The 25,176-nt window shown below is 54.6% G+C and overlaps 1 protein-coding gene across 3 annotated transcripts in view; it reads right to left on the bottom strand.

The window, feature by feature from the left end:
- Positions 1 to 25,176, bottom strand: part of FAM53B (family with sequence similarity 53 member B) — a 109,381-nt gene that overhangs the window by 48,673 nt on the left and 35,532 nt on the right. For 2 of the 3 annotated variants that reach the window (XM_040624805.1, XM_040624804.1), the window contains exons 2-4: positions 23,685 to 23,949; positions 15,716 to 15,770; positions 2,219 to 2,997 (exon numbers count right to left, since the gene is read on the bottom strand). In XM_040624805.1, coding sequence (XP_040480739.1) covers positions 2,219 to 2,997; positions 15,716 to 15,770; positions 23,685 to 23,762 — 912 coding nt within the window. In that variant the 5' untranslated portion in view covers positions 23,763 to 23,949. Of the gene's footprint in view, positions 1 to 2,218; positions 2,998 to 15,715; positions 18,515 to 23,684; positions 23,950 to 25,176 lie in introns of those variants that run through there. The other variant, XM_040624806.1, reaches the window with a different exon arrangement.

Below are 25,176 nucleotides of genomic sequence, written 5' to 3'. Positions count from 1 at the left end.
AGGCTGGTATCTGGGGGCAGCAGTCCCACACTGGCTGTCACCTGGCCATGGGCAGGTGTCTGTATGCCAGTGACAGGCTCAGCTCACGGGGTTCCCAGGCACAAGGCCCCACATGTTCCAGTCTGGATGTAGGGCTCTCTGCAAAGGCACTGGGGTTACCTCAGGCCTGGCTTTCAAGGCTTCTGCAAAAGCAAGGTCCACCTCGTGAGGCCATAAATTATCCTGTGGGGGAGCCAAAGCAGGCAGGGCTGCTGGAGGGAGGGCTGGTGGTGGCTCTCGAGGCATGGTTGCGGTGGTTCACAGTCCATCCCCAAGGCTCCGGCCTCCCCTTTCTGACACACACCCTTCCCAGGGGCCCCGTCTTCACTTTCCCTGGACTCTGCCCTACCCAGGCCTTGGCTAGAGAAGAGCAGGCAGAATCAGGGCAGCCTCCCCAGGATCTTGGAGGCCTGCCTGGAGCCAATGGAGCGATCTACACATCTGGGCACAGCCCCACGGAGCAATATATTTTCAAACAGTTTCTACCCAAGTGAGGACGGGAAACGTCTCCAGTGATGCCAGTGCTGTTATTCCAACTTGTGGGCAGTAAAAGAGAATAACGTGTGTAAGTTGTTTTTATTACCTATCTGGCTTATTAGCTAATAAAATCAGCTCAACATTAAAAATTTAACTGAAGCCATTTATCGCACCCAGGACTCAGGGCTCTGGGTTTCCCTCAGAAAGTCACCTAAATCTGTCACCTTTCCAGCCTTTTTACCTATTTAAATTTCTCCAGAGAAGGGAAATTCCACTCGCGTGTCCAACGTAAACGAACGTGTGTTTGATCGTTGTCTAGTAAAGCAAAGAACGTCCGCTACTCGGGAAAAAGGAAGGGACACACCTGGCAGAGTGACGGAATCTGGACAGTGGGTGGAGCCCCACTGGCATGGAGGAGGCAGAGCAGGTCACGAGCTTGTCCTCCGGCTGCCCCAGGCCAGGGCCAGGCTCTGGAGCAAAGGGCCAGACACTCTGGACTCTGGGGCCAGGTACGTGCTCAACACTCGAGACACCTGCCCCTCTTCTTTTGTTGGGGTGGCCTCTAGGTGGAGGGGGGGCTAGAGAAAGGAAGGAAATGCCATCCACAGAAGGGGCATTTTTATTCTAAAGCAAAAAAGAGGCCCAGTTGAAAAAGCAGCTCTGGGCCCTGACGGAAGGCCATCCTGCCCACAAAGAGGAGTGGACATGGGAGCCTGCCTGCCCAGAAGTGGCCACATGCTGCAGGAGCAAGGCCAGCCAGGTTCTGTCCCTTAACACCCAGCAGAGACTGAGGCTTCCATAACAAGACCAGCAAAGACAACGGTTAAACAGTGACACGAAGCACCCGAGGGCCTCCTACACACAGAACAGAGAGGCTGCATCCTACCCACCACTCCCACCCATCCTTCACTGGATGGGTCACAAGGGCCAACCCTAGTCCCCGAACCTCACTGTCATGCTCAGGGCTCCTCAGTAAGAACCAAATACAGGTGGCACCCAGGCTCGGAGACTGTCCCGTAGAGAGTGTATTCCCTCCAAGCTCGTCTCATTCAAATCAGTCCCCGAGCTCAGTGTTAGCACAAGGCAGGGCTCCAAGACACAGAGCAAGGGACGGGGTATGTGGCCGGAGGCCCCACCTACAGCGAACAGCAAGGGTCATTACAAAGGTGGCACAGAGGATGACAATCCTGATTTCTGGATGGTCTCACATGGTGGACAGTTTAACCAAATGAGTAAGTGCTTCCCCCATGTCTTACGCTCTGAAACCACGACCTGCGGTCCTCATCTCAGGATCAGCAATAACCAGGCTGAATCCTGGCCTGTGCTGCCGGGCTGGGTTCCTGGGACAGAGGCTCCAGGGATGAGCTGGAAGGGGATCACCAGTGCTTGATGACCATGGTCTGTGCCCCCACTCCCGACACCACCCCTCTTACCATCTGTCTGCTCCAATACCACTAGCATTGTGTTCACAGGGAAAAAGCATCTCTGATTTTAAACAGGGAGAAACAGACACTAAAAAATAAAAAACGACAACTTGATTTCATCTTTGAATAGGATTTAAAAAAACAAGGGATCATAACCCACCTCCGGGCATTTCTGAGACCGGCACCCCGCCTCTGCCTGGGATGGGCCAGGACCAGGAGTGGCTCCCGCGACCACCGAGACGCTCCCACCGTGCCGCCCACGGGGCTGGGGCTCTTACCTGCGCCATCTTAGCAAGGTCTAGGGAAGGCCTCTGCTCCTGCGTCTCTTCCGGGCGCCGCCGCTTAATGCCGACCTTCTTGTCGTTAAGGACGCACGGCTGGGAGCGGCTTCGGGACAGCCCACTGGAGCGCCTGGCCAGCTCCGGCGTTGAGGCAGGTGTGCTGCTGGCTGAGGGTGGACAGTACTCCGCAAAGGAAAACTGCTCGTGGGAGCAGGACAGGGACCGCTGCATGTCGAGCCGGCCCCCGCCCACAGGGTTCGGGTCGGGGCTCCAGATGTCACCCGCCTGTCCACAGGTGGCCGAGCCTGGTGCCCCCTGGCAGGGCTGACCTCCGAATCGGTGGTGGAAGCCCGCCTGGTCGTAGGGCGAGGACAGCGCGTTGGCCCGGGATGGGAGGCTGAAACTGGAGCTTCTCTGCATGGTGCTGAAGCCGTTGGAATAGCGCTGGACACTGCCCCCGCTGTAACAGCGTCTCTTCTCTACGGGAGTCCAGACTTTGGAGCCCAAGGGCCTCCACGATGTCCGGCAGCTGGACATTTCATCGGAGAAGGACAGTGACCGGCACTGGCGCTTGCTGGGGGGTGCTGAGGGGTTCCCGTTGTGGTCGCTGAGGCTGAGGTCTTTGATCAGGTTGGTCACGGCGCAGGCGGTCGCGGCCTCCCGGTGCCACAGGGCACTGTCCTGACACTTATCAGGCAGACACTCCCAGATGCCGGCGCTCGGCTGCTCAATCTGAAGAGGGCATTTCCTGTCCAGGTCTCGCCATCTGTCATTTTCTGGTTCAGAAATGACAAAGAGAAAACAGGGGTTGAGAAGTCCTCCATGCCAGCCCTCTATCTATCTCCACAACCAAGAGCCCATTTTATTTTATTTTTTTTTAAAGATTTTATTTATTTATTTGACAGAGATACAGACAGCCAGCGAGAGAGGGAACACAAGCAGGGGGAGTGGGAGAGGAAGAAGCAGGCTCATAGCGGAGGAGCCTGCCGTGGGGCTTGATCCCAGGACCCCGGGATCATGCCCTGAGCCAAAGGCAGACACTTAACCGCTGTGCCACCCAGGCGCCCCCTCAAGAGCCCATTTTAAACAGGATTTCAGAGTCAGGAAGGCCCTTAAAAAACCATCCAGTCCAACCTCACTTTACGGATGAGAAAGAGAGGCTCAGAGCAGGGATGTGAATCCCATGGTGTTGAATGAGGTGCACAGTGAGGCCCAGGATACACGTACCCCCCCACACCCCCCCACACACCCCACCCCGGGCCTCCAGGCGTGGCTTCCTTTCCAACATTCCACACTGCCTCCCGGCAAAGTCCAAAACAACAGTTTTCACCCAAATGCCTTCCCATCTTATAGGTGGGAAGCTGATCTGCCCCAACCCTCCCCTGGCCTGCAGAAGTTGGGGCAGGATGTCTGTTCCGTCCCCTCTCGAGCTGGGGCTCGACGCCCTGGCAGAAGACTACGACCCAAGAGGTGTCTTTTTGTACTTGGGAGGGTCAAGGTCAAACGGGGCGAGCAGTGCCTCCAGGTTAGCTCATCCAAACCCCATCTCTAGAATGCCTGCTGACAACAGAAACTGCAAACTGCACTGACCTATGCCTCCACCATCAAAGCGCTCTACATCACCACCACCAATGACGGCCAATCATGGAGCCCTCTCCTTGTGTTCCCTTGATTTCTCACTGAGATCGAGGATGTTTAAAGCCGTTAAAGTCTGGAAGANCGTGTCTTGGGCTGCACAGACATAAGGGGACGATTTAAACTTACATAGTCAGGTCTCTACTTGAACACATGACTAAATAAGCTAACCCCACTAGGAAACATGGACTTCGCACCTGAACCTTTATTTTAGTAAAATATTCAGGAGCTATTCGGCGTTTTCCTACTGAAGAATCAGGCACTGTGCTGAGGATCTTAGGAGGGCACAGATAAACCTGATGACGTGGTTCTTGTATTCAAGTTCAGAATACAAGAGCAAAGTTGAGAACTATCCTGGGCTGCCAGGGATCCACATTCTGGCATGTTTCTATCTTTTTAAAATCTACATATATTTATGAATGGTACACATGGGAATATACAGAAAACCTGGCTGGAGTCCATCAGTCATCAGAAGGACAGAAGTAAACCCTGAAATGACATTCAGGCAGGTGTTTAACGCACACCAATTCTCACAGCACTTTCGACTACTGAGCAGATAGCCCCATGGCGGCTGCAACGCACCAGGTGCCCCGTAGGGAGGGTGAGTAAGTGGCCTGGGGCTACAGAGCTAAAAAATGACTGGAGGCTAATCCAGGCTGGCCCACCCCAGAGCCCTGCTCTTCTCACTACACCACAGCGCCGAGGGGGACCACAGGATCCCAACATGGGGCCTGCCCTCAGCAAGTTTCTGAGTCACGCGGGATGGGCCATCCACTCAGACAACGGGGTGCAACCCCGCAAGTGCACCAGTCACATCCATCTCCTCGATCAGGGGCCACTTCTCCAAGGGGCCTCGCGAGCCAAAGATAAGCCACATCAGGGCTAAAGGTGCCGCTCCTTCACCTAGGGCACTCTGCCACGGTCGTGAGACACACCTAAGGGGTTGGGACCCTCGACAGGGGACAAAGGAGGAACCGCCCAGAGGCTGTTTCCACGAGACGGCCTCAGAAGCTGGAGATGCAGCAGAAGGATCTTCCTTTACACCCAGTTAGGCCAGTTGGGAACAAAACAGGACAGTCACCAAATGTCCAGTTCACCTCTTCCCAGAATCTTCTTGAGCCCTGGTGCACGGCAAGTCTCCATACGTGTCCCTTTAACTAAATCTGATAAAGTATTACCATAAACTGCCTTCTTGCAAGTAGCATTTATGTTGTTCAAAACACGTCTTCACTACTCACCGCCCCTCGAGCAGCCACGATTCTTTTAAAACAGCTTCAATTTGACATTTATAAGTAGTTGAAAGATCAGTAAACTCATAATAAAGTAAAATTAAATACAAACTAACATCACTGAATCACTCTGTTAGCTGATTTACAAGAAGAAAAGTTATCCTCAGAAAAAAGTGTAGATTTGTGTGTAAAGATGGTCTTCAGAGTGATACAAGTGGGTGCCTGAGTGGCTTAGTCAGTTAAGGGTCTGCGTTTGGCGCAAGTCATGATCTCAGGGTCCTGGGATCGAGTCCCGCATCAGGCCCCCTGCTCAGTGGGGAGCCTGCTTCTGCTTCTGCCTCTCCCTCCGTCCCTCCCCCTGCTCATGCTCACGCAGGTGTGGACGCATGCGCACTCTCTCTCAAATAAATAAAATCTTTAAAAAAAAAAGTGATACGAGTGACAGCAAAATGGTAAACACAACTAAAACACCCTCCAGTCGGGCTGATGACATAAATGATCAGGGAGTAATGTGGAACATGGAGACAGCACAGTTCCAAAGAATAGTAATGATGGGAGAAGTGTTGATGATGTAATTCGAACCCTAAAGAAACAGTATAGAAAAACTGTATAGATAACATGATTCCTATTTTGTAAAATACATATGTTATATGTGATGATTAAAAGAAAATAAACCAAAATGCTCATAATCGAATGGGAGAGAGCTGGCTGCTTTATGTTTTTTTCCTGTTTGTTTTGTTTAGTTTTTACATCTTCTGTAAGGACAAATATATTTCCAAATGTGTGGGGGATGTGGCCACCAAGCCCACTGGCGCTGTGCCAGGGTCAGGGCCTATGATCCCAGCCTCCTCTGGGTTTGCTCCTTTGGTCTTTCAGGGAGTTCCCTTGGAACTGGCCACCAACTTCTCTTCTGGGACAAGGCACTGAGGCACCAGATGGGCCAGAAATGTGGCTGACTGAGGAAGGACCAGTGGGCCCAGCCACAGAGCAGTGAGGGCCCCAACATGGCATCACAGTGGCCCTGCTTAAGGAACCCGAGGCTCGCTACAGACATTCTCCATCCCAGGCCCTGGGAAGCCCATGAAATTAAAAAGAATTGATCCCACCCTCAGAGGATACCACTTTCCGTTTCATTTTAATTTCACTGCCCTGGAATTGTCCCCATCTCTAGGGAAGTCATGAGAAGAAAGGGGACCTGGGAGCCAGTTAAGCATGAAGGTTCAGTCCCTCTCATCTGGCAGCGCCATTCCTCCCCCCAAGGCTATCTCATGATCCTGGTGCTTCTTGATGGGACCCCTCAGGCCTCCCTATTCCAAGCTCAACGACTCAGTGCTTCCAGAGAACTTCCTGAGGCCCACACCTGTCATGTCTGTCCCCATGCAGCCGCCCGTCGCCTCAAAGAAAGAACGCAAACATTTTAGCCTGCCATCCAGACCCCATCCACTCATCGCCTCCCCAGTTCACCCTACTCCAGGCACACCGAACTTTCTGTGACATCAGAAGTCAGACTAGAAGCAGGTGGAATTGAAACCATCCTGGACGATCCGTGGAAGGGCCCAGAAAGCACACTCCTCCTGGTTTGTGTACACAGCCCTGAAGAGTATTCCTTATAAAACGGAAGGTGAACGAACCAACTGCGGGGACGGGCACAGGCAGCATCTACAGGCGGGAGGTGGGTGTTCCATCTGGGATTAGGCGACTATCAAATCCCCACCCCGCGGGGCCTGGCGCTGGAGGGCTAACTCTAACGTGCTCCTGCTTGGCTGTGGGAACCACGCCACTCTGTTTTAAGGGTAAGCCTCCACGACCTTAACAGTAAGATTCCTTCGCCGTAGGATGATGAAGAGTCCGTTCTCACCTGGGTCCACTGGTTAAATGCGGGAGCATTGTGTCGGCAGTGAATCTGCAGCTAGCCCCCAAACACCAGCTCTCTCACCCCCTGACCCCTTTGTGAAGGCCTGGACTGTTCTTCTCCTGACTTTATCCCTCCAGCAAGAGTCTCTTCCTTATCATTTAAGAGCCAATTCAAACATCGCCTTCTCTGCAGATGGGCCTTCTCCACATTAGCCACTGGGCGCCCACAGCTCTTTGCCTGACTTTCAATCTTATGGCTCAGATGTTAACCTTAATTATCTGTTTCCATGTCTGCTTCTACTGAGCCACGAGCCCTCGAGCACAGCCCCAGCATGGCTCCCAGTGCCCAGCATGGAGCCTGGCACACAGCAGACCCTAGCCAGTGGTGGGTAGAGGGAGGAACGGATCATGCGCAGAGCAGGCTGTGGGTGGTCATTTGGTCTCACTTGTCTCTCACCCCTCACACTGGTAACCCCTCCTCGGCCAGCTAGGTCCAACCTGGGGGCTCTGTCTTCAACTTCCCGCTTTCCCGAGGTCATGGGTGGTTGCGTGTGAAGCAGCGGGGAGTCTGACTAGTGGTATGAGGTCTAAGATACTCTGGAAACACAAAGCTCTGTCCAACACTGACTGCTGCTACTGTGTGTCAACACCAGCCAGGTGGCCACTTGGTCTGTCTGAGGGGCAGATAATATTTTAATTGTTACTATCTTTATCGCTTGAAGAAGTACAATATAAGAAAAGTAAAAACAATCGGGGCTATGTTTAGCTCTTGTGTTTTCCCCCTTCGCTCAGGGAACAGAAAGCAATTTGCTGGGTCAGGTCACCAGACAAAAGAAACAGGAATAGAAGCTACTTTTTAGTGGCAAACAGCCCCGAACTTCTGGTCCTGACGTCACTCCGGACAAAGGGCCTCGGCAGGGCTCTGAGGAGAGGATACTGGACACCCCCGCCCCTCCATTCAGTATCACTCTGCCCAGACAGCAGTAACTCTTTCAAAAGTGACAACAGCCATGGACCTGGGGAGTCTACTGAGCAGGGGTCACCTGGGATGGTGGGAAGTGTGTGGACACAGGTTTGAACCTCAGCTCTGCGAGTCACTTAATCTCTCAGAGCCTCAGTTACCTCGTCTGTAAAATGTGGGTGACAGATAGTAATGACCTCGCAGAGCTATTCAAGAATCAAACAGTTGCCTGGGACAGGGCCTGTGAGGGCACAGCGGGCTCTGCCAGTGGCAGTGCCATGACTGGGAGGACAGAGCTGGACAATGCCCTACAGCTGAGGCTCAGCTCTCCTGCCCCTGGTACCAAGCTCTGTGGGTCTGGCCGGGGTGGGCCCCTGTGTGCTCTACACCAGTCTTCCTCAGGGTGGTTTTGGCACCTTGGGTTGGGAGGAGCGCCCCTTGGGGTGTTAAAATGCAATTCCCAGGCCCAGTCCCTGACTCAGGAAACAGAATCTCTAGGGGGAGGGGTCTGCATTTAAACCGGCTCCTCAGGTGTCGAGAGCCACTCCTACAGGCTACACGGGGGCCTGGGTTCTCCCACCTTTGTCAGAGTGGCAGCTCACTTGGACCATCCAGCCACACCCAGGATGCTTCCGGAAGCTTGACCATTCCAGTGTCTCCAAATCTGGAGTCAGAACACCATTAAAAGTTGGTGCTTTGGGGTTTATTTTGTTTCCAGTCGGTAACAAGAAGCAGAACTACAGAGAAGGAAACCTTTCAGCCTTCAAGTCCATGGAGGGCCCTTTTTCACAGGAGGGGGTGGGGGCCCCAAGCTGCTCAGCATGTTCTGGATGGAGAGCCACAGGAAGAGGCCTGGGAAGCCAGGGGAAGGGTCTGAGGCCTCCCACCTTCCTCTTGGGACACACCGGCACCGGCCTGGGGTGAACAAGGGCCCAGCATGATGGCGCACAGCCTGGGAGCACCGGCACCAGCCTCACACCTTCCGGGCAATCCCCATTCCTCTCAAGTTGCTCCATTCCCCGCTGAGCCTATCTTCACAAGTTTGAGATTATTCACAGGGGACCAGGCTCTTCCTCGAGACGGGAAGACAAACCGCACAGACTCATACAAAAGCATACAGACCATCCAGTTCTCTCACAGATGGCGCCACCAGGTGACCTCCAAGGTGGCTTGATGTCGGAGCCTGAAGTCCCTGAGAAGACCCCACCAGCCCGGGAGGCACGGGAGAAGCCGACGCTCACACGCACGGGAACAAAACCCCAGGCCCCCCAACCTTGCTCGCAAAGCACCGGTCCTGCCACACGCTGACGAGGGAGGTTCAGAAGGCTGCCGGGTACACAGATCGAGAGCTCAAAGAAAGAAAACACTCGGAGGAGCACGAACAGCATCTGACTTCAAATGTTCTTGTTTCCATTTCTTCCCTTGAAGGGAAATTCCCAGGGGCCCAGATTCTTAGGGGACTACAGTCCTCCTCGGTTCAAAAGCTAGGAGATTTACAGGCCTGGACGTCTGTGTGCTGTGTGTTACAGGCTGCCTTATGGTGACAGAACCACAGCAGAATGTGGTTTCTAGAAAAGGTTAAGCACCTGGAGCACAGACCCCAAGATGTTAGACTCTTGCAGCCTCCCCGGCCTGGGTCGCAAGCCTCCAGCGAGACCGAGACCGGCTGACTCATTCTTGGACTTCACACCTATCTACTTGTGCTGACGACGACTCTCTCTCTCCCCTGCCCCGTGGGGCTGGCTTGTGCTAACCTGGCCTCGGGACTGCAAAGACTCTCTGCTTGATTTGGGGGTAAAAGCTCACTAACTCTCTCAGTGGGAAACTGGAAAGGTATCTTTCTGAAGGCAGTTTTATGAAGCCAATCTTACAAAAAGAACATGGGAAAAACATGCAGGACGAGGACCTGTGCTATCCCACAAGGGAGTCACTGATTTTTAAATAAGCTTCTAGAGCCCCTGGGCCAGTGGAGTGCCTCCTTCCTGGTCATCAGAATGGGGATTCAATTCAAAGCCGTGTCAGGAAGCAAAGCTTCTCAGGCTTTGCCTGACCAGGCGTCAGCCTCCGGTTGTGCCCTCTCAATAGCAATGAATCATAAAATGTCAGCTGCATCTTGGGTTCAGGGACAGTGACACAGGACACCAAGCTCCTCGAGGGGCCAAGGCACAAGGACATGGAATTGGGATGGCTGGAGAGAACACTCCGTCAGCCCCATCAAGGGCAGCAAGGAGCCTGGCTTGAGGGGCTCTAGAAGAAACCCGAGCGGCTGGTAACCTTCGGAGTGGTAACCAGAGCCCTGCCCTCACCACCTGGGCAGGGGTGGCCCATGGCAGCTGCCACAGCTTCTGGGAAGCCTCTGCTCTTACAAAAAGAGGCTTGGTGGGATCCCCCAACAGAGAGTATAGAGGGGTAAGAAACACACCGGACTGAGCATTAGGAACACGGGCCTCAGTCTCCCCATCTGTATGAGGCAGGGTGCCCACCCCTTACCTGCAGGGGCATCCAGAAATGTGGAGGGAGCCAGTATTCCCAATGGCAACAAGAACTGTGAAGGGACAGAAAGGTCCCTTTTGCCCATCCCCTTTGGCATTCCCATCCTGGCTGTGGGCACACATGGAGCATAGGAAATGGGCACCTGCCTGCGATTCAGCTCCCAAGTCACGCGCACCACAAAGCTGAGCGCCGCTACCTAGAGGAGAGAACTGGAAGCTGGGAGAACTGTTCTAGAAAACTGCCGATAAATGTGTATTACCTGTTAACTAACCCCACTGAGCTCCTTGCCGAGGCGGGGAGAGAGCACAAGCATACATCCCACGCACGCTACTCAACCGTGGGGCATCACGGCGCCCCCTGTCGTTCCGGTGGGGCGCCTGAGCTTCAGAAGAGTGTCACCCCTCACCTAGGGATGCAGGGCCAGCCAACAGCACAGTCTGCAATCCCAAGGCCATGCTCCTGCAGTGGGGCCAGGCTGCCCCTCACCGGACCACCCTTCTACCTGGCAATGCACTGTGGTGGGTGGTGCCCAAAGTCTGCCTGGCAGTGTCATCGCCCGTCCTCTGGCACCACCATGGCCCCCTCCCCACCCCAAGGCAGGCCAGCCTGGGTGAGAAGGCAGCCGGGGAGGCTCCCTTTTCACTTGTCACCGTAAACAGCCGTCCTGTGCCAACTACACTTTGCACCTTCTTCCAGTCTGTACGTTATTCCAGAAACACTGTCGAAACCAATACATGGTGCGAGGAAACATTTAAAGCACCCTCTATGGACAAACCTTAAACTATTGTAGGGACGGAAAAATCACACGTACGTCCACGATAAATAAAAATAAATAAAAAATAAAAAGGAAATGAAAAAAAAATCATACACCTGCATGCCTGTATGGGGATGTACTTTTTAAAAATGAAAGCAAGGCTCTCTTTAGCCAATTTCAGTTACTAATCTGTTTCTTATAGGAGGCGCTGGTCCAATGATCATATTCGACATGGCTAGCCCCGAGAGACGGCAGCAGTGGCAGAGACCAGCAACTGGCGGGAGCGGCCCAGGCGCTGCTATGGCTGTGCCTGCAGTCTCGGTCACATGCTCGTTCTGAGAAGTCGAAAACGTCCCACCTCCAAATTGTCAGCTTTCTCATACGGGGTGCAATCACATTCCACTTTCAACAACAAATAGCGGCGGAGTTAAAAGACCAAAAGCTATGAAATCTCAAAGTGAAATCTTTCAACCCCGCACGGCCCAACACAGCCAACTGGTTTACCCTGTAGAAATTAATACAGAGAGTGCCCCCGGGAACAACCCTTTCATGTACAGAGTAGTCTTTAACAGCCAAGTAATTAAACACAGAAAGTAAGGGCTTATAATTAAAATGCTGACAAACCTGAACCAGAGTGGCACTAGTAGGGCTGCTATAATATTTTTACAATTCCCTTTTATACATAATGCATGATCCTTCTGCTCAAGTTTCTCTATGTTCTCTGCCTGTGAAATAATTTACATTAATAAATAATTTATTACCATAACTCCTAAAGTAATTATGGGTTTCCATGCGATTTTTTTTTTTTAGCATATGAATTGTTTTGTTCTCTGTTCATTGACTTGTATTTACACAACTTTACCTAGTGGCCCTTTTGCAATAATTGGTATTGCATTTGCTTTCTCACATATTATTTGATTTCCAGGTCTCTCCTCGCCTGAGTGGTGAGTGTGTAGTGTCCACCGTCCCTGCGATATAGAACTCATTTAGTGCGTGCAATTAGCCAAGGGTGGTGAGTGGAGCATGCCCTCACCCCACTTGCCCTGCTTCACCGGGGTCAGCGTGAAGAAGCATCTCCCATGGCGAGCAACGGAGGACCTGGGGGAGGGGGCTGCCTCTCCCAGCACAGAGCGCTTCCGTCAGGTTTGGCCAAGCCCCCTTCTCCACCCACTAGAGATCATGGCCAGCAGCAAGGGCTGGCCAGCCTGCCGAGCCAGCTGACCAGCGGGCAGGCCACGGCCCTGAAGCTGCCACCTGACCAAGGTTTCCTGTGTTAAGAACACAGGAACCAGTCATGTACATGGCTCTTCCCCAGAGAAGCTGCTTGCAGAGGAAATTCCCGCTCTGCACAGAAAGTGTTCTCAGGATGGTATGGGAGGGGAGAAAGGAAACCAAGAGGCAAACACTGTCTCTGCTGGAAAGAGCCCTTCGGGGACCGGGCTGGGCTCACAACCTAATAAGGAGCAGTGGGCCTTGGTGCAGAGCAGGCCGGGCGGTAGCCTGGCCCCACTGTGCCCTGCTTCTGCCACTCCACCTCGTCCTGGCTTTGTTCTCTCCCTAACTTTGGGAAAGCACAAAACTGCTTCTTTATATCAAGTTCCCAAACTTAGGGTATGTGGGGGGGAGGGGAGGAGAGACAACGATGGGGAGAGGCCCATCATCCAGCCCACAAAAACATAAAGTACTTAAAAAGAACACACATTGTTGTCAACACTTGATTACATGAGTAAGGCATTTTATCTAAGTGGGTGTAGGGGAGGCCGGGCTACTCGAAAGGGTGGCTTTTTAAGAGGAAGCAAACAGGCCACTGTACTCCCCACCCTAATGTGCTTGCCTGGATTTTCTTAAGAATGTTCAGGAAACTCAAACTCTCACTGGCTTCCAACTAGGACCCATGCAATGGGGGTTTGGGAGGGAAAATGCCCTGAGTCACAGGGCCAAGCTGTCCCCAGCAATCACGGGAGAATTCCACCGATCAGGGCCAGAACATGAGTTCTTTATCTCCAGGAGACAGACAGGGGGATTGGTGATTATAGTAATAGGACATTTTGTCTTGGCTGATCATTGCCCAGTCCTGGAAAGGCTCAAAACCCTCTTGAAAAGTCCAGCCAGACCCACACAGTGCCATTAAAAAGCAGGCATGCCTAAGATGAGACCTCACTACCTGGGATGCCCTCCCCGGTCACGGGGCAGGGTGGGGCCACACCTCGATGCACAGGTTAAAACGGGCGGAGCGGTCACCTGAGCTTCTGCCAGCGCTCAGGCTTGGGAAGGCCCCGGACAGCTGACATTCCACCTTGGCAAGTGCCCAGGAAGGGGCTGCAGGTGGGAGGGACTGAGCTGGTGCCTTCTTTGTGCTGCCGTCTCTTTAAATCCTACCAAGAACTGCAAACTGCGAGATGAGGGAACTGAGGCTCAGGAAGATGGGCTGATCTGCCCTCGGCTTTGAGGGTCCCCATCCACAGGGAATTCACTGTTTCTCGATCTCTCGGCTCCACTGGACAGAGGTCCCCTTGAGGGCAGGGGCTGATTTACTTCCTCTCTGTGCCAAGTGCCTGACACGTAGTAGATCCCCAATAAATACCTACTGGAACAAACCACTGAAATGAACCGTGGTGAACGAAAAGCCTTGGTAATGCACGCTTCAGATGGCCCGGGGTCTCCCCAAATCCAGGAGGGGCCGGCCAACAGAAAGATGAGCACGTGGGACAGAGAGCAGCCGAGGAGAAGGAGGAGAGGACTCCGCAGACCCCCACCCGGCCATTCCTCCATTGCCTGGCAGTGCCCTGGAGCCAGACTACATCAGGCACGAATGGCCTTGAGATCAAGACCGACACCTCCACCACCAGTTTACCAAGCTGGCCCAGTTGAAAGCTAAAGCCCAGGCTGGGCTGAGGAGCTGAGCAAGCCCAGGGGCCTCCCTCTCCTTCCCAGCAGGACAAAGGCAGGCAGTTTCAACACAACACAACGGAGTCCAGCCCGTGAAGCAGGCAACGAGGCAAGCTTCTGAGCCACGTGGCTAGGTCGGTGAGGGTTTGTTGAAAGCCGTTAACCACCAACGAGGTACTCAATCAAGCCCCATGTAGGGACAAGTTTCAGAAGTGTGTCACGTGGGTAACCCAAGGCCAGGTGATCTCCCTGTTTCCATTTCCTCTGGGTGGCGGCATCAAGAGGACCACCTGGGGCTCTCCCACCGAGCTGTGGCTTGTAACTGAGAAGAAAACAATCTTCCTTCTCCCCCAGCCTGGGTCCAACTCTGCCAAGGGAGCTTGGTGGGGAGTCACCTCACTAGGCCTTGGTTCCCCTCTCTGCGAATGGGGCGTCCCCACCGGCCCCACACCAGAGTCGCTGCCGAGTCCCAGAGACCCTGCGAGGAAGGAGGGGCCTGGTGCTCACGGCGACATACCCAGCACCCCTGCCACCCTCATCACCCCATCGACAGGATGGAGTCTAAAAAAGACAAAGTAAACACTGTGCACAGCGTCAAAGGCTGAGAAAAAGGGCAAGAAGACCTGACACAGTCCCGTGAAGACAGGCCTGGAATCCGAAGGCCTGCAGGGGTCACCCACCATGGGAGCTTGGCTGCTGCCTCAACACAAACATTAGAGAAACTCATCCGGCAGGGTTTCCTCACAGGAGGAGGAGTCATGGGGAGACGGCAAAAGGGGAGATTGTGCCCAATCATCTGGAGCTCAGAAAAATCAATATCATCAATACAGTCATCTCCTCTGCCCCCATATGAAAAAGAGTAATTCACACTTGCGTGGGCACAGGAGACCAAAACAACCCTTCTGGAAAGCACGTCAACAATATGAAGCAAGAGCCTTAAAAATGCTCCTGCCCTCTGGCCTCTCTAAGCCACTCCTGGGAACTCCTAAGGAATAATCCAGAAGGCAGACAAAAGACAGAGACTTAGACACATCCTCACCGGTCATCACAACAGCAAACAAAACAGCCATTCCACCCAACAAACAAGAAACAGTTAAACCGTTAAATACACGTTGATGCACAATGTGGTACCACAGACTCGTTCAACCACACGGATGGGCCAACGCTAATGCACTGGGGAACCGACGGTAGTAAGGACCACCAAGTGAAACCACACAAAAAAAGGTTTTTGTATATAATTGTATACGATCATTCATTCATCGTAGACTTGGCTATGTAAAAAATTCAAAGAACATAAAAATACACCAAAACAGTACCAGGAGTTCTCACTGGGTACTGGGGCTACGAGAGATTTTTATTTTATACTTTACACTGTGGTATGTCTTCTGAATGCCTCAAAGCGAACATGATTACCTTAATAACCAGACAGAAACTCTCAACATTACGGTCGGAGATGACATCTGTCAACCACACCCCAGCGCCCTCCTATTCACGCAGCCCCACAGCCCTGGTTGCACTCCAGCACGGCCGGGCCCGAGGCGGATCAAGCACAGAGAAGAGACCCCACTGCTGCTCTGTGTGCCTGTGTCCAGAAAGGGCTTCCAGCGTCTCACCTGGAGAACTCAGGCCCTGGTGGAAGGACTAGAGAAGGACTCTTCACAGCCACCTTGGTTACTCACCCATAATTCCACAAGAGAAAAGTGTCGGTCCTTGACTCATCTTCTTTGGCGTGTGCTGAAAACAACCAGAAAAGCTATTCACTCTTCAAGTCATAAGAAGCACGTTTGCACATGACCCTGCACTGATCCCTCGCTAAAGTCACAATTAAAGGGGTAACTGCCTTTTGCCAACGTCAGATTAGGGAAAGGAGAAAAAAGTGTTCTAAGAGGCAACATCTGCCCATAATTAGACCTGGACTCTGTGTCCAAAGTCTCCAGTGAGTTATGGAGTCCATCAAGTTAATGGCTTCAAAAAACACACAAGAAAGCCCCACGACTTCTGACACTGGGGGATTTTTCCATGTGAGAGCTGTGGAGGAGGGTGTGATACATGGGGTTCACTGAGCTGCGCGGCAGGGAGGCAGCCCCACAGTGCAGGCTGGGAGAAGAGGGGGCCTCTCGAGGACAGGAAGAGCCCCCAGGGAGGAGCGGAGGCCCGTCTACCACCCTCAGCTCCTTCCCTCCCCTGAGACACAGGAGAACAGCTCTTCCTCTATACAGAAGCACCAGGTACAGCTCCAGCGGGTGGCCCTGTGCTGCGCGAGCTGTTCGCCGCTACAGGGAGGCCCCCCCAAGGCCCCCTCTCTGAACTGAAACAGAAACTCAAAGGTCGTGTTTGGTCGCAGCAGAGCCATAGCTTTTGAACTCCTTGGCACCGTATTTCAATGGCTTCCCTTCCAACCGTAAGCATCCCACATCTCCCCTCAAACCCCACACTTCACCTCATAAAATGCTATGGCCGCTGGGAGAGAAACAGGCCAGTGGGGCCTAGAAGGGCCCCAAGACTAGGCACTGCTCCATGGCTACACAGTAACCTGAGCACAGAACATTCTGGGCTCCCCTGTGCTGGTTGAGGCATGGGTCAGGCGGCCTGTTCTGACCTCTGGTGAGGAGGAGACGGTGCCCACTGGGGCCCCAGGAAGAAAGGTGTGCCTCAAGTATTCCCAAGGCTCATTCCTTCCTTCCTTCACCCACTCCTAAGGACTGGTAATTATTCACATGCAGGCTGCGCTAGGGGTTGAGCGCGTGATGGGGAAAGAAGCTCTCAGTCCCAGAGGAGTCAGCCTGTCCAAGAGAACTCCAACTTCTGAGAGGAGCCCCAAATAACAGCGACACACAAGCATCCAGTCTGAGAAGTGGACGGGAACCCAGGCCCTGGGGCTCTCAGGCCTGGAAGGAGGAGGGTGGAGCTGACTAGGAACACCTGGCCCTCCCAGATAAAAGGGTGGTGAGTGCCTGTCCCCAACTCCCCAGTTCAGAGACCTTTGCCCTCGGTCAGCTACGTGTTCATCCAGTCAGGTTAGTAAGGGTCCATCCTGCCCAGCCTGGGACACAGAGGGGAAGGATGCCTGCCTTGGCCCTCGGGAAGCTCACATTTCATGGAGGACACAGTCACAGAGACAAACCATTACACTACAGAGAGCAGGACCAGAGAGGAGAGGGCCCAGGCCAAGGGTGCTGGGGTGTGGGAGGTCAGGGCTGGCTTCCTGGGGGAAGCACTGGAGCCAGTACTCAAGGACCAGGAGAAGCCTGCAAGGAGCAAAGGGGCTGGGGCAGGCCTTTTCCGGTACCCCCTCCTCAGTTTAAAACACTCCTTATATTTTCAGGACAGGTTGCCCTCCTGGATTCCTTTAATCATCCCATCTATAGTCATACAGGGAAGTATCTGGAAAAAGTTGAAGGTGGCTGTGTCTGCCTCCCTCCCAAATGACTTGGTTAACACAGCAGGATGTGCACAGAAAGCCTCCACCAAAGCCACCAAATGGAGAGTGGGTGACAAAGACTCAAGAGCCCTGCCTCTGCGCCATGTGGCGCCGAACAATCAAGCATGCAGCCCCTGGGCACCAGGCAGGCTCTGCTCCCAGGAGGAGGGTTCAGAGACAGAAGCTGGGCTTGGCCTATGCCAGGGGCCTTGCCTGCCGGGGGAGACAACTCCGACACTACAGGACCACCTCGGTGTGAAGCAACCACCCACTGGGGAACCAGAGCCCCCACCCCACCCTTGGGTCGAGGGGGCAGGTGGCAAAGCGAGCCAGGGCTGGCGGCCCACAGAAACCCAAACCAGGATTGGGCCGGGGAAAGCGGAAGACAGCTAGAAGCCTGGAGCCGCCTGGCTTCTGCACTGGGACACAGACGCCACCGAGGAGGGCTTGGGGTTTACAGACAACAGGAAGCAAGCCAGTGAACCAGCTCACGGACTTGTCCTTCTGCAAAGCCGGCGTGTTCCTGACAGAGGGGCACGGTGGGGCCCTCCAGATCTGGGCCCTCCAAGGGACTGTTGACACCTGCGTGGGCACCACAGAGGCTGGGGGTCTGTGCCTGTAGAGGGAAGCACTGGCCCGGCCACAGGGGCTCCTGGGCCCTTGCTCACGCGTTCATTCACTCAGCAAGGATTTATCCCTGTTGGCTGCAGACCGTTTGTTCCCCAGGCTGGAGGACGCACACTTGGAACGGGAGTGGTTCTCACTGACCTCAAGGCCCTGCTCCGAGCCACCACCAGCCTCCACACAGAGACTGATCCAGCCCCCTAACTGGTTCCTGGCCTGTGCCCCGGGCCTGCCCTCCCTTCCCCACCCAGAACCTGCAGAGGCCAGCCGACGTCCTTCTTCTGCTTATGAACCTCCAGTGACTTCCCACAGCAACCAGAACAGAACCTGGCCACCCCTCTCCCCACAGCCACCAGGCCCGTGCGAGCCAGGCCTGGGTGCAGGAGACAGGCGCGCCTGCTGCCACCTCAGTCTCTCCGCGACAGGCTCCTCACCTCATTCCGGCCACCTTCCCTGACCATCCTGGCCAAAGCGCACCCTCCCCACCCGCGCTTTTCTCTGAGTGTTCGCACTGCCTGCGTCAGCTCCTTTGCTTCTGTGCTTATTCTCTGACCCTGAGAATTAAGCTTCTTAAGGCTGCCATCTTGTCCCAGCACAGAATAGGTGCCACGTGACTATCGGGTGACCGACAGCTATGGCCACCTGTCTGCCCAAGCTTGTCTTGCTCCTGCTGCCACTCACCCAGCAAATGCAGGGCCAATGGAAACAGACTTTCACTGGGCAGAGCTTGCCACCTACCCATATCGCTGGGCTCATGCCAACTCAAAACCTGGTGGAGAAGGGAAGAGAGCACCAGCTGGACAGCTGGGGGCCCCTCTGCACCCTAGGGAGTAAGAGAGCAGCGATCACTCTACTGAGATCTCACAACTTGAAGGAACACCTTCTCCACGTCCCTGTTCTCAGTGAAACCCGTTCCCGCTCTCTCACCAAGCACGTGAAAGTGCAGGTCCTTCTTCTGTTATCAGCACTCAACTCCTGCACTGGGACTCCTCCCTCCGTCCCTGCATAGTGTCTTGGCGGGACTACACCTCCATCTCCACTGATAAGAGATGGGCACAGGACGCCGGCGTGGCCAACCAGGCCCTCTGCTCTGGGGCTCTGAGTCCTGGACTGAGGAAGTGCTGGGGCTGCTTTACCCAGTGGGAGGCCTCAAGCCTGCCATGAGCACCTGCTTCCAAAACCCTGTGAGCTGCCCTATCCCTGCCCTTTCTGGGGCCTCACTCACCAGCTCTCCCAACATCTTCCCAGGATGTCAGGCCCAGGCATACCCTGATCATTGTCAGGTCTCCCTGAGTCCAACACAAGGTCCCCTCTGGGCTCCAGGTTGGCCAGAGCCAATTTATCCCCAGTATGCCTAGACCTGCTGGTTTGTACTGTTCTGCAGCCAGTCTTCCCAACCTTCAAACCCTCTGCACCACTGCAAAAAGGACGAGCCGGCCAATCACTACGGGCGATGCCCGACAGGCTGCAGGGACTCCCAGCCTCGGATTCATACGACACTCACTGTGCACACTGAAGTCAGCACCCAGGCCTTGGCTCGTATTTGCAGAAAAGAGGACAAGGAGCACAGCTCCCCTTGTATTTCTCCCACTGTGACGCTTCTATTCTCAAGCCTACCCCAGCACAGGTCCTGGTCTCTGGAGATTCCTCAGATCACAAGGGAAGGTTCTGGGATCAGATCCTCCACAGGGAAGGCAAAAGCTGGAAATCAAACTGGGGCTTCAGGGGCCATCTGTCTGACTAAAGAAAGAAGGCCTGACTTAAATAAAGACACAGTTCTGGTCTTAATGAGGAACTAGCTCCGACAGAAAATGGCAGAGCTCATTTCTGGCCATAATCACGCTTCTTCATAGCTCTGTTCTGCAGATTACTGACTAAAGGCATCATGTCACCTTTTCCCCCTAACAGTGTTATGGGGGAACCACAACGCGACACGGGCATACCCACACTCATGTGCTTGAGTGGAACAAGCAGATACCCCAGCCTCCAAAAAGGAACACAGTGAGACCATGGCAGCGGAAAGCAGAAGACAGAGCCATGCCTGACAAAAAAAGAGAAGCCAAGAAGGGATGAGCGCCCTTGTGTAAGAGGCTTTCAGAGAGCTGACGGAGACGGAGCAGTGGCCCAGGCTCCCCAGGCTCCCGGGGCTTCAGGGTTAGCCAAGGCTCAACTAGTGGCTTTGCCTGCTCAGGGAAAAGGCATCAGACTGCCTCGGACCGTCTGTGCACCTCTGGCTTCTAACTTGAGGCCAGCCCAGGGCCTGCCAGCGATCCTGGCTGGGCTGTTGAGCCCAGTGCCAAGTCCGCGTGGTCACAAGTATAAAGATCATCAGCACCCAGGCAGCTGGGCGCAAGGCCTGTCACGGCCACAGACCCCGAATCACAGCCTGGGCCTCCTAATCCGACAAGAACAAAGGGAAGGACCTGCTCCCCAAACCAGTGTCGGCTGCTGGGGAAATACGTTGAGGTTGGGGAAAGCAAGGCAGCCTACGGCCATGCCCCACCCTCTCCCCTGGAACAGTCTCCAGACTTGAGAGAGGGCCCACACACCGGCCAGGGAGAGGAGGCAGGCCTGGCTGGGGAAGATGGTCACTCCGGCCTGGGAGAACAGGCCACGGCCTGAGCGTGGGCGTGCGGGAAGGGGCTGGGGAACACTGCTCCCGAGGTCAACCGTCTGGGCCGCCTTCCAGCGCCAGCAGCTAATGTTAGAACACTGGGAGGAAGAGCCCACTCCGCAGAGGAAAGCGACCAGCAGAGCAGGGGGAGGAAAGGGGAACTGAGCACAATCTTCACTGCTGTGCATTGTGCAAGCCGGGCCAGCGCTGGGGCCGGGCGGGGCCCTCGGGCCTCTCTCCCCAGGGCCAGGCGCCGGGAAAGGCAAAACGCGGCGCACTTGTCAGTCCTTTCTGCTGTTTTCCTCCATCTCTCTTGGGAACAAGGCCGGTCACTTGCCACAAGCATTTCGTTTTTAGAAAAAGAACAAAAGATCTCGGAGGGCAGGGAGGGAGGGGCTACAGGCTTCCTTGCCCAGTGCCTCCAAGGTCACTGGGTGGCCCCCAGGTGACTTTCACCCACAGTTTGAGACTTTCTCTCTTACTGCTGTGCCTCTGGGGCCTGCTTCTCTAATTCCAAAGTGGCCTGTGATTCATGTTTTCTTTTTTAATCTGAAGCCCACCGCCCCTCCTCTTTCTGTTATCTTCTTAGCCTGATTAGAAAACAAAAGAGAAATGCTTTTCCATGTTCCTGTTGTTATCTTGATGGTATTTACACGAGGATGGCGTTGCCAGTTTAGGAAGCTGAAGCAAAGCCCCCCAGGGGAGAGCACGTTCTAACATCACTTTACCCTCCCTTCCGTCTCATGGACGTCAGCACTAGGCTCAGACGATCTGGGGTCTTTCTCGGCTGCTCACTGTGCGTGCCTGGACTGGAAGGCGGCCTCCCTCGACTTTCCTGAAAAGATGAGTTTTCCTTCCCCCGCGAGGGCTGGGAGGCCACGCTTTTGCTGGCAGGCGCTCCGGCCATGTCTCCTCGAAGGGCAGCTCAGCCGAACTGGGGCCCACGTGCCCCGGGACCAGCTCCACGACTAGCCCCAGCCAGGCCGGCCCCGCGATGGGACCAGGCTCCGCAGCAGCTGCTGAGACCCACAGCACATGTGGAAGCGGCCAGGGACCCTCCCTTGGGACCTCCAGACAGCCCTCACCCCGGAGGTCATTCCTTTCTGGTAAGGGCTACTCCCGGTGTATCCTTCAGATTTCAGCAGGAAAACACCCCCCGCCCCGCACCCCCACCCCCACCCCCACAGCAGAAAGCAGAGCGGCTCATACCTGCACCCTCAGCCGTGAACGTGAGCCGCCACCAGAGAGGAACTACAGCAGTGAGGAGCTGGGTGGCAGCTGGGCTGCAGGAACCCGTGTCCATTCACTCTACGAATGTCCCTGAGCACCTACCATGGCCCAGGCCCTGCTCCCAGGCCCTGGGCACTCAGCAACAAGCAAAAGAAACAAAATTCCTTGCCCTCATGGAGCTCACAGTTCCAAGCAGTCATTCAACAAACGAGATTGAAATGTCAGAAGGTGACAGGCATTAGGAGGGAAGAGAGAGAAGGGGAAGGGCAGAGAGCGTGGGGGAGGGGGTGGTTGTGGCAGAGTTCAATTTTAGGCTGAGTGAACAAAGAAGAAAGAGAGGGAGGGAAGGAGTCCTGCCAAGGGGGAGTGTTCCAGGCCGCAGAAGTGCAAAGGCCCTGAGGCAGGCTCATACTTCACATGTTAGCAAGGAGGCCAGTGTGGCTTGAGCAGAGTGGAGGGGGCGGGGAGAGAGCAGAGAAAGAGCTCCATGGTCACAGAGAACCAGAGTACATGGGCCTTGGGCCTCCTGGTAAGGGCTTTGACGTCTGCTCGGCCTGAGATGGGAAGCCAGCAGAAGGCTGGAGGTGAGGAGAGACCCATCTGCCTTCTAATTCCTCTGGCTGCTGGGAGAGAACAGCCTGAGGAGCCAGAAGCAGGAGACCAGTTACAACACATTTCTAGACAAGACAGGACAGCGGGTGGGACCAGAGCGACAGCAGTGGGGACAGCAAGAGGGAATCTATTTATAACTATATATTCAGCACAAACTGGAAAGGAAGCCGTGATGGGCAGAGACCTGACCCATCCTTGCTTGTGGAAATCTGCCAGCCTGGTGCACATGCGCAGTGGCACATGAAGGCCTCGGGTCCCCACGGCTTCCCCACACTCCTGCGAGGGCTGGACACCCAGCCTGGCCCAGCTGTTCTCCGCCTGACTGTTGGTGTGAGCTTGGGGAGGGAGCCCACGAGGGTGCTAGGGTGGGCTCTCAAGAGGGGCTACGAAGGGCACCAGGTGGGGTGCCAGGAACCGTGGCAGAGTCCTGGGGACTTAGCTCTCTGCAAAACCCCTCCTCGGGTTTATTTTTGCCAGAGTGGGACCTCTTCCCACCCCTTCTGCAGGAGAGCTGCCCCACTCACTTCTGAGGAATTAGGGCTGGAGGGAGGTTAAGAAGCTACTCTGGTCTCAGTCTGAGAAGGCCGAGCTATCTGCCTTTCTGGCCTAGCCCATCAGGCCACTTGGTCACAGGACAACTTTGGGAGAAGGCAACGGAGGGCGGCTGTCACCACGGCCCACCACCTTGGCCACCAGACCACACCCTCTTTCTCCATTGTCTCCCACCCTTGACATTCCCGATGCAGCCGCTCTCTGTCTGCGCCGCCCTTTGGAAGTGCCGCCTGATCTTGGCCCCCACTTGGGCACCACCTCCCTTCGGGAAACCACCTCCTCTTACCGGGTGGAGACCAGAAGGAATGTCAGTCTCAGCCTGGCAGGGGCAGCAGGACCCCATTTGGTTTCATTTACCAGGGTGCTGGCCTTCCCTCCTCACGCACCAGAGGACCCCCACCAGCTATGTCTTGCAAGCACATAGCCAGGCTCTGGGTTACGTGGCCCCGCTGCCCCAGCCTGCAACATCTCCCAGAGCTCTGCTCCTGGGCACTTTGGACTCAGTCTGCTAAGCCTGCATGTTCAGTCCACAGCCCCACTACACATCCGGCCTCCAAAAAGGTCATCAGAGAAATGAGGCCCAGTGGGTCCTTACCAGCTCAGGGTTGAAGGTCCTGCATGCTACGGAGTCAGCTCCCTGGTTGTCGAGGCTTTTCCTTAGGATCATCACCATGGTAAGGACCTCAGGCGCTGGGCTCCATCCCAGGGTGGGCACGAGCCATCTTCGGTCGGGCAGACTTGGGCAGAGGTGACCTGCTGGGCACCTCCCAGGTGACTGGCATCAGCAGGAACAGCTCCCGATTGGCTGCTCACGCTTGGGGAAGGGCTCTTCCAGGAAATGGCCAAGTGCACTCAACTCTCTGGAAAGACAACAGAAAGGCAAGGGATTCAGGACTTGGGAAGACTGGGCCCCGAGAGAACTGCCCGCATACCCCCTTGCTGGGGCCCTGCTCGGAAACGGAACTGCCTCCCCGCTAAAGGAGATGCCTTATGGCTGCAAAGGCCAGGATCCCCTTCTGAGAGGCCCCCATGCCGGCCTGAGGGCACCCCTAAGGCCAACGCACTAGTGGTACAGCAATTGGTCTCTTTTCAGCCACGTGGCACCTTCAAGACCTATCTCAGGGTCTGGGTTGGTCACAATCTGCTGTCCCCAGAGTGGACTCAAGTCATATGGCATCTTAAACCCAGCTGGCTTTACAGACAGCCTCGGTATATGCCCACGGCTGAGGGTCAGACATGCATCAGACCCACAGTCAAAACTGAAGGGACTAGCCCTCAGGCAGCCTCAGGTGGCAAGGTGGCTACTGTCCTCCACCGAGTTATGAACAAAAGCTACTGGAAGAATCAGGAGGGTTCATTTAAAGGCATGTGTTTCCCACCCCTGGAAGCACCACGTTTCAACAACATTTGCAACACTGGGGGCCTTTATAGCTTTGTCCCCTTCCCCAGACTGAGCCGAACCAAGTCACAGCCCTTGCAGGGCTGTGGTGACAGCCGCCCTCCGTTGCCTTCTCCCAAGAGCTGCCCACACCACCCAGAGCTGCGAGCAGTGACAGGACCCCTCATGGCGCCATTCTGCAGAACCCGCCAGCACCTCCTCCCACGTCAACCCCCCCCCCAAGCAAATGCTAAAAGAGCACGGCCTTAGCTCAGGTTTGAGAACTTGCTCCTTACACATGAATTTCTCCAAATCCTATGTCCCCATCCCACCCCGCTGTGGTCACACCTTCAAAGAGAGTCACATGGATGCAAGGAACCTGAAGATCACCGTCACAAAGTGAAAAATAATGACAATAGCAGCAGAAAAGGGCAGCTCCTAATCTATAATTAAAAACAAACTGCTCGGTGCAGGAAAATGTTTTAGAATCTGCTGCTCTGTGTAAAAATTAATTGCACCCTGGTATTTACTTGCCGTCCAGATTGTAAATCATATTTTCCTGTTTACTTCGATTAGACTTTACAGTGGGTGTTATTGGAATTGCTCAATTACGGGCCAGCTGGCAAGCACAGGAAAATTACCTTCTACTGTTCTTCGAAAACAAGGTTCATCCAAAGTGCAAGAGCCGGGGGGGGGGGGGGATCAATAC

The sequence above is a fragment of the Ursus maritimus genome, unplaced genomic scaffold, assembly GCF_017311325.1.
Source record: "Ursus maritimus isolate PB19 unplaced genomic scaffold, ASM1731132v1 scaffold_7, whole genome shotgun sequence".
Taxonomy (NCBI): domain Eukaryota; kingdom Metazoa; phylum Chordata; class Mammalia; order Carnivora; family Ursidae; genus Ursus; species Ursus maritimus.
Note: the sequence above shows the minus strand (reverse complement) of the source record. Positions and strands in the feature narration are given on the sequence as shown.